The sequence below is a fragment of the Papio anubis genome, chromosome 12 (assembly GCF_008728515.1).
Source record: "Papio anubis isolate 15944 chromosome 12, Panubis1.0, whole genome shotgun sequence".
Lineage (NCBI taxonomy): Eukaryota > Metazoa > Chordata > Mammalia > Primates > Cercopithecidae > Papio > Papio anubis.
Genome location: NC_044987.1, coordinates 68283696 through 68296294, shown reverse-complemented (window position 1 = coordinate 68296294; position 12599 = coordinate 68283696). Strand labels below are relative to the sequence as shown.

General features: G+C 42.4%; 1 protein-coding gene across 1 annotated transcript; it reads left to right on the top strand.

Annotated features, from left to right (window-relative positions):
* Positions 1-8318: 8318 nt before the first annotated feature.
* ASCL3 (achaete-scute family bHLH transcription factor 3) lies at positions 8319-9482 on the top strand. The gene has a single exon (XM_021926107.2). The coding sequence runs from the start codon at positions 8518-8520 to the stop codon at positions 9061-9063; it is 546 nt and encodes a 181-aa protein (XP_021781799.1). The 5' UTR covers positions 8319-8517; the 3' UTR covers positions 9064-9482.
* The last annotated feature ends 3117 nt before the right edge of the window (positions 9483-12599 follow it).

Sequence of the window (12599 nt, the reverse complement as noted above, 5' to 3'; positions counted from 1 at the left end):
GAGAAATTAGAAGCTTTCCCACTAAGATCAGGAATAAGGCAAGGATGTCTTCTCTTACTATTCCTTTTCAACATTGTACGGGAAGCCCTAGCCAATGCAATGAGACAAGAAAAGGAAACAAAAGGTATACATATTGGGAAGGAAGAAATAGAACTATCTTTGTTTACTGATGCAATGATTGTCTACGTAGAAAACCCGGAAGAATTGACAACAGCAATAATAGAACTAATAAGTGATTATAAAGGCTTACAGGATACAAGGTTAGTATACAAAAGTCAATCAAACCAGGTGCAGTGGCAAGTATCTGTAGTCCCAGCTACTCAGGAGGCTGAAGCAGGAGGATTGCTTGAAGCCAGGAGTTTTGAGGCTGCAGTGAGCTATGATCGCTGCATGAATAGCTACTGCACTCCAGCCTGGGCAACACAGCAAGACCCTGTCTCTTAAAAAATATCAATCATTTTCCTACATACCAGCCACAAACAGTGGAATTTGAAATGAAAAACAATACCATTCATAGTAGCACCCCCAAAATGAAATACTTAGGTATAAACCTAGTAAAATATATATAAGATCTATGTGAGGACAATTGCAAAACTGATTAAACAAACCAAAGAACTAAATAAGTGAAGAGATATTTCATGTTCATTAATAGGAAGGCTCAATATTGTTTAGATGGCGGTTCTTTCCAACTTGATCTATAGATTCAATGCAATCGCAATCAATATCCCAGAAAGTTATTTTGTGTATATTAAACTTATTCTAAAGGTTATAAAAAGGCAAAAGACACAGAATAGCCAACACAATATTAAAGGAGAACAACAAACTCAGAAAACTAACACTACCTTTGAGACTTACTATAGAACTACAGTAATCATGACAGTATGCTACTGGCAAAAAAGATCAGTGGAACAGGACAGAGAACCCAGAAATAGGCCCATATAAATACAGTCAACTGATCTTTGACAAAGGAGCAAAAGCAATACAATGGAGAAAAGATAGTCTTTTCAACAAATGGTGCTAGAACAACTGGACATCCACATGCAAAGAAATAAATCTAGATACATACCTTATACCCTTCACAAAAATTAACTCAAAATAGATCATAGGCCTACATGTAAAATGCAAAACTACAAAACTTTTAGAAGATAACATAGGAGAAGATCTAGATGGTGGTGATGACATATCTGATAAAGGACAGCTATCTAAAATATACAAAGAACACTTAAAACTCAACAATAAGGGACAAAAAATTTGATTTAAAAATGGGCAAAAGTCCTGGACACCTCATGAAAGAAGAGATACAGATGGCAAATAAGCGTATGAAAAGATGTTCCACATCATATGTCATCAGGGAAATGCAAATTGAAACAACAATGGGATACCAACACACACTTATTAGAATGACCAAAATCTAGAACACTGATAACACCAAATGCTCTCAAGGATGTAGAGCAACAGGAACTTACTTTTATTGCAGGTGGGAATGCAAAATGTTACAGCAACCTTACAAAACTAAACATACCCTTACTATATGATCCAGCAATTGTGCTCCACAATAATTACCCAATAAGTTGAAATCTTATGTCCACACAAAACCCTGCATGCAGATGTTTATAGCAGCTTTATTCATAAGTGCCAAAATTTGGAGGCAACCAAGATTTCCTTTAGTAGGTGAACGGATAAACAAATTGTGATACATCCAGACAATGGAATACTCAGCGCTAAAAAGAAATGAGCTTTCAAGCCATGAGAAGACATGGAAGAACCTTAAATGCACACTACTAAGTGAAAGAAGCCAATCTGAATATGCTGTATGTGGCCGGGCACGGTGGCTCACGCCTGGAATCCCAGCACTTTGGGAGGCCGAGGCGGGTGGATCGCGAGGTCAGGAGATCGAGACCATCCTGGCTGACACAGTGAAACCCTGTCTCTACTAAAAATTAAAAAAAAAAAAAATTAGCCAGGCGTGGTGGTGGGCGCCTGTAGTCCCAGCTACTCAGGAGGCTGAGGCAGGAGAATGGCGTGAACCCGGGCAGCAGAGCTTGCTGTGAGCTGAGATTGTGCCACTGCACTCCAGCCTGGGCGACAGAGCAAGACTCTGTCTCAAAAAAAAAAAAAAAAGAAAAAAAAAAAAAAGAAAATGCTATACGCATAATTCCAACTACCTGACATTGTAGAAAAGGCAAAACCATGGAGACAGAAATATCAGTGGTTGCAAGAGGTTAGAGAAGAAGGAGGAATGAATAGGCAGAGCACGGGATGTTTAGGCAGTGAAACTATTCTGTGACATCACAATGATGAATACATGTCATTATATACTTGTCAAAACCCACAGAATGTAAATGTATAACACCAAGGGTGAGCCCTAATGTAGACTATGGACTTTGGGTGATAATGTGTCAATGCAGGTTCATCAGTTCTAACACAGTACCATAATGGTGTGGAATGTTCATAGCAGAGGAGGCCATGCACATATAGGGGCAGGGAGTATATGAGAATTAGCTCTACTTTGTGTTCATTTTTCTGTGAACCTACAACTGCTTTAAAAATTAAAGTTGGGACTGGGCGCAGTGGCTCATACCTGTAATCTCAGCATTTTGGGAGGCCAAGGTTGGCGGATCGCCTGAGGTCAGGAGTTTGAGACCAGCCTGGCCAACATGGGGAAACCCCATCTCTATTAAAAATACAAAATTAGCTCGGTGCGGTGGTACACACCTGTAATTCCAGCTACTTGGGTGGCTGAGGTGGGAGAATCACTTGATCCTGGAGGCAGAGGCTGCAGTAAGCCAAGATCACACCATTGCACTCCAGCCTGGGCAAAAGAGCAAAACTCTGTTTCAAAAAAAAAAAAAATTAAAGTCAGCACAGCACAGCGGTCTATAAGCCCAGCACTTTGGGTGGGATTTCTTGAGCCCAGGAGTTCAAGACCATTGAGGCAACAAAGTAAGACCTCATCTCTACAAGAAATACAAAAATTAGCCAGGCAGGTTGGCTCACACCTATAGTCCCAGCTGCTCGGGAGGTGGAGGCTGCAATGAGCTGTGGTAATGCCACTGCATTCCAGCCTGGGCTAGAGAGTGAGACCTTGTCTCTAAATAAATAAGGAAAGAAGGAATGCTTCTAATATTTACATTTTTAAAAAGATAAAAGTATACTTAAGAAGAAAAAATAAAACAGCTATTTAAGAAAAAGGTATTGGCTAGTTCCTATGATACTGGGCTATCAGAATTTAACATCCACATTCATGTCACTAAAGTCCCCACTGCTAAATTTGACTGGCTTTAAAAAAATAAAAAGTAAAGAAAATAAGTTCATATTGACCTTCTTAGTTCTAGCCTTAATCTCTATCTAAAAGAATATTGACCAATATTTGCACATTATGAGTCTATTGCTCCATAAATAATTTTGATACAATATCACATAACCCAGAAGAATGGGGGACATTCTTTAAGCAAAAGAATTTGTTACAAGTATCCAGTTTTGTAAGCACACCATTCTATTTAGCATGGTTATCTGTTGTCATATCTACATGCTGGGTAGGAAAAACAGCCAAACCAGAACTGAGCAGTTCTATTTAACTGTAAGCTGTTTTGTATATTGTTATTAAATGATCACCTATAAATCAGGTTAAGTCTAACTCAGCCCAAAATACAGCATCCTGACGACAAAACTCAGGTAAGAGACTCTTCTCCAGAGTGGCCCATGGGGAAGGATAAAAACATGCCTAGGCACAGTTGATAAATACTGAATTTTGTCAGCTATCAGATTATTCCATTATCTTAAACTACCAATATTCTCCATATAATGGAAGATCCAGGTTTTGCTGGCAGTTAAATCCTCTAGAAGAGCAGAAGGAGTTTTGATTTGGAAGTCAGGACACTAGGTTCTGGCCCCTGCTTTGCTATTGGCTTTGTAACCTTAGCAACATATCATAACCTATGAGGAAGTTTTAAGTTTCCTTCTAGCTCTAACATTCCATAATTCAATTATATTGGCAGTTGTAGCTTTTTATTTTTTACATGCTACATATCTTTTATATCTCTGAAATTTGAAGCTTTTATGCTCAGCAGAGTATCCAGAATCTCTTATGATTTTATCATTAAGACCTCATCATTTATTTCCCAGAAACCCTCTAAGGCAGAATCTCAGATTTTCCCATCACAGGTGTGTTTGTTAGCTGTGCCTATATCTGGAACCATGGAGCCCTGGCGCTACCAATCTGTGTTGCTTTCTTTTAAAAACTTATACTCAATTCCTACAAACACATCCAGACCCCAGTAGGCTTTCTATCTTGATTCTCCTTGTTGCTGCATTTTATTTCATTTTCTTAACTTTATTGTCTTAAATTACCTTCTTTGAATAAAAGGTGATCATGTTTAAATGCTAGTACACTGATTGGTGAACTTATTGGAAATGCTCAACAGAAAAAACTTCTCATCAATGTGCCTCCAGAGACACCATGCTCCTTTTTCAAGAATTATGCAAAGTATTGTTAAAACCTAGAAAGTTTTAATTACTTGTGGCATATACAAATTACTCAGATTTCATCTGGGTCAAGATTTAAGATATTGTTTAAATGGTCTTTTAGGGTAAAACCATCACCAACAGAATGATTTTTGTATAGTTAGGTTTGATGACATCTGCTTTACTTTTTGGTAGCCTGTTAACTCCAGTTCTTAACTACAGGCAACAATATGGCCCTGCTGTTGTCAGAAATGCAGTAATACAGGCTCCACACCCATTTGCCACCATTTTGCAGCTTCTGCCATACCCATTCTTTCTCTCTTACCCTCTAGAATTCCTGGCTTGGGAATTTCCTAACTTGTTTCTCTCAGCAACTTTTTCTTTTTGACAGAATCCTGGCTAGTTTTCAGTTTTCCAGAGATTTTTGTTTTGTTAGTTATCTTAGGTCATTTGGTCAGTAATTTGGAATCTTTCATTTCCTGTTCCTCTGTTTTGATTTTTAATTGGACCTATTCCACTTATCTCATCCCCTAACCCCGTCCCTTTTAGGAAGAGCTTTTCCTGGCGTTGACTTCTTTTCCAGTCTCTTTCACCACAACTTACTATAACCCTTTAACCTTGGCCACTCCTCCCTCCCAGCACCCCTACCCCTGCTGCCCTTACTGTTTCCCTAGTCCCCTGACCTTCATACTTGAATTCTGGTCTTAGAGGCTGCTCCTCCCACTACACAGTGCAGCCTGCTGAGTTTTTGCTGTATTCAGGTAGAGAAATAAGTGCCAATATTATCTAATATTGCCCTAAACATTAGGACTGGTGTGTGTGTGTGTGTGTGTGTGTGCATGTAGTATGCCAAGCACAGATAATAACCCCTCACTCCTAAAGATACCGAAAAATCAACCTGCTGAGAAATTAACACCTTATTTCCTTCTTTGATGGAGGCCCACAATTAGACTTCAAGCTGCTTTTCCTTCTCTATTTTAGGTATGTTCCTCATCTCTCAACACATGTGTTTAGGATAGATCAGTGTTGTGACTCTACGGTGTTAAGGAAAACATAAACCAGGTTTTCTATAAGGTACAGTTTAGATAGGAACACTACATAAAGATTCATTCATCTCTAAAGAAAGGAAAGAGGTAAATGCTGGGTGCATTATAGGCACAGTCACCCCTCTGTACCTGGGGGGTTGGGTTCAGGACTCCCCTCAGATACCAAAATCCACAGAGGTCCAATTCCCTTGTAGAAAATAATGTAGCACTTGCATGGAACCTACACACACCCTCTCAAACACTTTAAATCAATCATCTCTGGATTACTTATAATACCTAACACAATGTACATTCTATACAAATAGTTGTTACACTGTATTATTTAGAGGCTAATGACAAGAACAAATGTCAGTACTTATTTAGTACCCATGCTGCCATCCCTTTTTTCCCCCTGAATATTTTCCACCCGTAGTTGGTTGAATACACAGACCCCAATACGGAGGGTCAACTGTATTTTTTTTCACTTTATCCTCACAACCACCCTGCAGAATAATTAGTAGCTTATTTGGACATGGGGAAAGCGAAAGCTCAGAGAGGTTAAGACACTTGCCTAAGGACACATAGCTAAGAAGGAGTAAGGCCATATTGAAACCTGAGGGTGTTACCTCTTAGAGAAAAACTCTTTTCCTACAGAACTACCCTGCCTCCCAGTTAACGGGTTATACTGTAGTGCCTCCGTAAAATCTACTGTTGCTACATGATTATGGTCAAAGGCAAAAAGTAATGGTAGTTTAAAAGAGGAGAAGGATATAGACCTATTCACAAAGAAGAAATGCGTTGGTATGGAACCTCTTGGGTTATACTGCTTCGTCCTTGAGTTCTGCAAAAACACACACACACACACAAAACCAACAAAACTTAATTATAGGCTGGGTGAAGTGGCTCATGCCTGTAACCCCAGTGCTGTGGGAGGCTGACGTAGGAGGATTACTTGAAGCTAGGAGGAGGTTTAAGATCAGCCTGGGCATCAAGGCAAGACCCCATCTCTACAAAAAAAAAAAAAAAAAAAAAAAAAAAAAAGGCCAGACATGGTGGTGCACATCTGCTGTCCTAGCTACTCAGAAGGCAGGAGGACCACTTGAACCCAGCAGTTTGAGGCTGCAGTAAGCCATGATCACATCGCTGCACTCCAGTCTGGGTGACAGAATAAGACACTGCCTCTAAAAATAAAAATATAAAATAAATAAAAATTTTAAAAACCTAAACATAGCTGCATTTTACTCAATATATTTACAGTTCTACATACGTAAAAATGTGTAAATTGACTATGTTTTAAATGTGTAGGGGAAGTTTCTCACCTAAAGGAGTACCATAATGAACATTTAAGAGCAAATTATTCCTTTTTTATTTGTATTTTCAGTTTTGCCTCTAGCACATCAGGTATTCTTTAAGAAAGCTATGCCTCTGAGGTTGCATGATCATTAACTAGTTCATAATTTCCCTTGCATATATTTGAATATTGTGGTGTTTTAGCGTTTCCTACACTTTTTTTTATTTGCACGTCTTCGCAATCACTATTACATCTTTGTTCCACCTGTACTATTATTTACTCACTCTTTATCTTTAAATCAAATCACGTTTTCTTACTCAAGTAGATTTAATTTTAAGACGAACTTTATGGTCGGGCATGGTGGCTCACACCTATAATCCCAGCACTTTGGGAGGCTGAGGTGGGTGGATCATGAGGTCAGGAGTTTGAGACCAGCATGGCCAACATAATGAAACCCCCATCTCTACTAAAAATACAAAAAAATTATCTGGGCGTGGTGGCAGTCACCTGCAATACCAGCTACTTGGGAGGCTGAAGCAGGAGAATCACTTGAACCCGGGGCAGAGGTTGCAGTGAGCCAAGATCATGCCACTGCACTCTAGCCCAGGCAACAATGCAAGACTCTGTCTCAAAAAACAAAAAAAGGAACTTTATATCACTACCATAAATCACCAGAACTCACAATAAACAGACGTTAGTAAAGACACTGAATTCTAATGAGATGTTATTGCTTGTTGAAAGCTTTGATCTTAGAAGGATTAGAAAGCATTCTAGGCCAGGTGTGGTAGCTTCCTGTGTATAATCCCAGCACTTGGGGAGGCCGAGGCAGGTGGGTTGCTTGAGCTCAGGAGTTTGAGACCAGCCTGGGCAACATGGCAAGACCCTGTCTCTACAAAAACATTCAAAACTTAGCCAGCTGTGGTGATGCCCGCCTATGCTCCCAGCTACTCAGGTGGCTGAGGCAGGAGGATTGCTTGCACCTGGGAGGTTAAGGCTCTAGTGAGCCATCATCTGCACCACTGCACTCCAGCCTGGGCGACAGAGCCAGACTGTGTCTCAAAAAAAAAAAAAAAAAAAAAAAAAGAATTCTAGTGGTGTGGTGTGGAAGACACATTCTCAGCAGACTAAGGTTGTATCTTTATAACCACAAGGACTGAAAGAGAATTGAAGGAGAATAACTTTCTCATAAGGCGATTCAATGTTATTTAGTACTGTTTCTGTGTACCATCAAACATCCTCTTACTACACAGAATATTATAACACCATCTCATTGTCCACATGAGCTCAGAAACTGGTCATCAAAGCAGAAAAGTCTTTAAAACATTGATCTCTGGCTGGGCGTGGTGGCTCACGCCTGTAATCCCAGCATTTTGGGAGGCGGAGACGGGTGGATCACAAGGTCAAGAGATCAAGACCATCCTGGCCAACATGGTGAAACCCCGTCTCTACTAAAAATACAAAAATTAACTGGGCACGGTGGCGGATGCCTGTAATCCCAGTTACTCAGGAGGCTGAGGCAGGAGAATTGCTTGAACCCAGGAGGCGGAAGTTGCAGTGAGCCGTGATCGCGCCACTGCACTCCAGGCTGGGCGACAGAGCAAGACTCCATCTCGAAAAATACAACACAATACAATACAACACAACAAAACATTGATCTCCAAGAAAGTAGATCATATCTGCTCTCTTTCTATCTGACCACATTGATAAATTTTGTTATGTTTGCAGGTTAAAGAGGAAATGATGGACAACAGAGGCAACTCCTGTCTGCCTGACAAACTTCCTATCTTCCCCGATTCTGCCCGCTTGCCACTGACCAGGTCCTTCTATCTGGAGCCCATGGTCACTTTCCACCTGCACCCGGAGGCCCCGGTGCCATCCCCTTACTCTGAGGAGCTGCCACTGCTGCCTTTTCCCAGTGACTCCCTCATCCTGGGAAATTACGGTGAACCCTGCCCCTTCTCTTTCCCGATGCCCTACCCAAATTACGGAAGGTGTGAGTACTCCTACGGGCCGGCCTTCATCCGGAAAAGGAATGAGCGGGAACGGCAGCGCGTGAAATGTGTCAATGAAGGCTACGCCCAGCTCCGTCATCATCTGCCAGAGGAGTATTTGGAGAAGCGACTCAGCAAAGTGGAAACCCTCAGAGCTGCGATCAAGTACATTAACTACCTGCAGTCTCTTCTGTACCCTGATAAAGCTGAGACCAAGAATAACGCTGGAAAAGGTTCCTCCATGATAGCAACCACCAGCCACCATGCTGACCCTATGTTCAGAATTGTTTGAGTCATTGTTTCCAAATAGAAATGAATAATATCACAAAATGAGGTATCTTACAGCATCATTCAACAGTTTTTCCTAAGCGTAATTTCCATGCGGGCAGGAAATAGCTCAAATGCTAACCTATGCTGAGTATTACTCACCTGGGTTTCAATTGTACTAAATATGATCTCATGTAGGTTGAGGAGCTGCTCTGCTTATTTCTTTCATGAGCTCTAGGGGAGCAGGGGGCCCCAGAGTCTCTGCATGTCTCATCTTGCCCTTCTCACACGCTTGGCCAGAGGCTCAGCTGTGAGAAGCTCTCACAGAAGCCTGTGAAGCGTGACTACTAACTACTAGAGGCCTGTCTCACTCCGTCGAAGCGTCATGCTGAGCAATCACAATGAACCTCTCTTCATTTGTCAGCATTTGGAGATTTTTATTTACTGGGGATTCACAAGAAGTCACCACCATGGGAAAGTGTCTTGGGGCTAAAGCAAAAGTAGTTTACAAAACCTTGTTGTTATTTGAAATTATTTCAGATGCATCATTTTACTGCATGCAGACTTCTTCAGGCAGCTCAGTATAGGGTCCAAGAAGGCAGACCTGTAGCTGGGTGCGGTGGCTCACGCCTGTAATCCCGGCACTTTGGGAGGCCGTGGCGGGCGGATCACAAGGTCAGGAGATTCAGGCTGACTGGCTAATGCGGTCAAACCCCATCTCTACTAAAAATACAAAAAAGTAGCCGGGCGTGGTGGCAGGTGCCTGTAGTCCCAGCTACTCAGGAGGCTGAGGCAGGAGAATGGCGTGAACCCAGGAGGCAGAGTTTGCAGTGAGCCGAGATTGTGCCACTGCACTCCAGCCTGGGTGACAGAGCGAGACTCCATCTCAAAAAAAAAAAAAAAAAAGAAGGCAGACCTGTATTTGCAGTATAACTTTGCTACCTCTTCTCTATGTTTCAGTTCTTCTCCACAAAATGAGAATAATAACAACAGCAATTCCCATGTGTTTATGATGATGATTAACAGAGCCTGACATGTAAAAAGTATTCATAATCATTAAAACCATTTTTTTTTTTTGAGATGGAGTTTCGCTCTGTCGCCCAGGCTGGAGTGTAGTGGTACAATCTCGGCTCACTGCAACCTCCGCCTCCTGGGTTCAAGCAATTCTCTGCCTCAGCCTCCCGAGTAGCTGAGATTACAGGCACCCACCACCATATCCGGCTATTTTGTTTTTTTATGTTTAGTAGAGATGGGGTTTCATTATGTTGGCCAGGCTGGTCTTGAACTCCACCTCGGCCTCCCAAAGTGCTGGGATTATAGGCATGAGACAGCACTCCCAGTCAAACACATTTTTTTTAGAGATGGGGTCTTGCTATGTTGTCCAGGCTGGTCTCGAACTCCTAGCCTCAAGCAATCCTCCCACCCCTGCCTCCTAAAGTGTTGGGATTACAGGTATGAGCCACTGTGCCTGGCCACCATTACTGATTATTATTATCATTATCTTATTTTGTCCATAGCATCACCATTCTCTAGGTTCCCTAAGCTAGAAAACTTGGAGCTGCCAGACCTTTCCTTCATACCTGGGAAGGACAGTCCCTGCCCCGTATCTTGGGGGGTCTGCCTTCAAAATGTGTCTATTTCTGCTTCCATGGCCAGCTTCAGCTCTTCCTTCTCCTTTAACTACCAAGTCCCATCTGTCCCCAGGCCCAGTCAATGACCCATCACACACTGTCTATCACATTCCTCTCCACTGCTATGCCTCTGTGAAGTCCTCCCCAACTTCCTATCCCAGCTGTTACTTGTTCCTTTATTTCATATAAATATTTGTCTTATGGTTGCTATCCTGCTATCTTTAAACACTTTACACACCTATCTCTGTCTTCTTCAGTAGACTGCAAGCTCCTTGAAGATAATTCATCCAGCCTTATTCATCTTCTATTCCTAGTACCCAGCAAAAAGCCTCAAATCAGGAAGGTGTTGGAGAATATCTGTTGTGATTGTTTTCTTATTCCAATCCCATCACCTGTGTCTGGGTCATTGGTAGCAGTCTCCTGTCTGGCCTCCTGGGCTGTGTCCTCAACAGGCTCCACCCTCACTCTCTCTGAAAGTATTTCACGTCACTTCGTCGCTTAAGCTGCCTGATGACTGCCTTCTGAACGCCATCTTGTTTAAATTTATCAGCTTAGTTTTCAAAGTTCCCTACTGCAAAACAAAGCAGCAAACATAAGAAGTCGTGTTTTCTCACTTCTGCTTGCCAGCAACATTTCACAATGCCCCTGACACTTACCGCGGGCAGCTCTTTCGCTCTTTGAAAAGAAGCTTTGAAGGACAGGACAGAGTACACGCCCCTCTCCCTCTTCCATCCCGTCTCCTGCCTGAGTCGCTACATTCCTTAATAGATAAATGACCCGAGTTTTGGCCTTTTCCTACATGTAAGATAACATCTGATGGGGTTAGCGATGATGCCTCTGTAATCTATAACCAGAATTACTCTCACACCCAAACCCTGATGTGAGTCTGCTTTCATGTGACTTCTAAGCAAGTTCAGGGTGATTTTGCACATGCCGAACCCATTTTCCCCAAACAGAAAATCACTCTTGCGAATGTATCCTTCTATCTTCTCTCTTGCCTCCTACCTAAACTGGAATATTCTCCTTTTCCCCTCCTTCATTGAAACCCCTCTGTCTCATTCAAGAATCCTTCTTTCATTGCCAGAGACTTCATGGGTATTTTTAAACTTATTTTTCATTTGTTGAGACGGAGTCTCTCTCTGTCACCCAGGCTGGAGTGCAATGGCGCGATCTCGGCTCACTGCAACCTCTGACTCCCTGGTTCAAGCAATTCTCCTGCCTCAGCCTCCCAAGTAGGTGGGACTACAGGCAAGAGCCACCACGCCCAGCTAATTTTTTGTATTTGTAGTAGAGATGGGGTTTCACCGTGTTAGCCAGGATTGTCTCGATCTCCTGACCTCGTGATCCACCTGCCTTGGCCTCCCAAAGTGCTGGGATTAGAGGTGTGAGCCACTGCACTTGGCCATGGGTCTTTCTCAGACTTTAACTTTGTGTGCCAAATAACTCGGCCTCGGTATATGGTCCTGGGCAGCAGTCATTCTCCTGACTATGAAGTGATACTCTGGGAGGGCAGTCATTAGCTAAGAGGCTTTTGGTTGCAAGTAAGAAACAGCCCAATTCAAAGTGGCATAATCAATTAGGGGAATTATTGGCTCACACAGCTGAGGCCTAGAGTAGCAGCACTGCCTGCAGGTAGGACTCAATACTGTCACCAAGAACCTATTTTCAGCTGGATGTGGGGGTGCACGTCTGTAGTCCGATCTCCTCGGAAGACTGAGGAAAAAGGATCCATTGAGTCCAGGAGTTTGAGGCCAGCCTGGGCAACCCTGTTTCAAAACCAACCAACCAACCCTCTATTTCCTGAGGTCTATCCTCTCTCTCTGGGAATAGCTTCAGTCTCCCCAAAAGGCTGTCAGAAGCTCTCAGAACTATCAGCTTTCTCCTTCAGGCATAGGAAGAAAGAGAAAGCCTATATCCCAGGATTCCCAAC

Bases quoted from the DNA above. Each gene is read 5' to 3' on its own strand.
- ASCL3 (XM_021926107.2), top strand. From the start codon at position 8,518: ATGATGGACAACAGAGGCAACTCCTGTCTGCCTGACAAACTTCCTATC.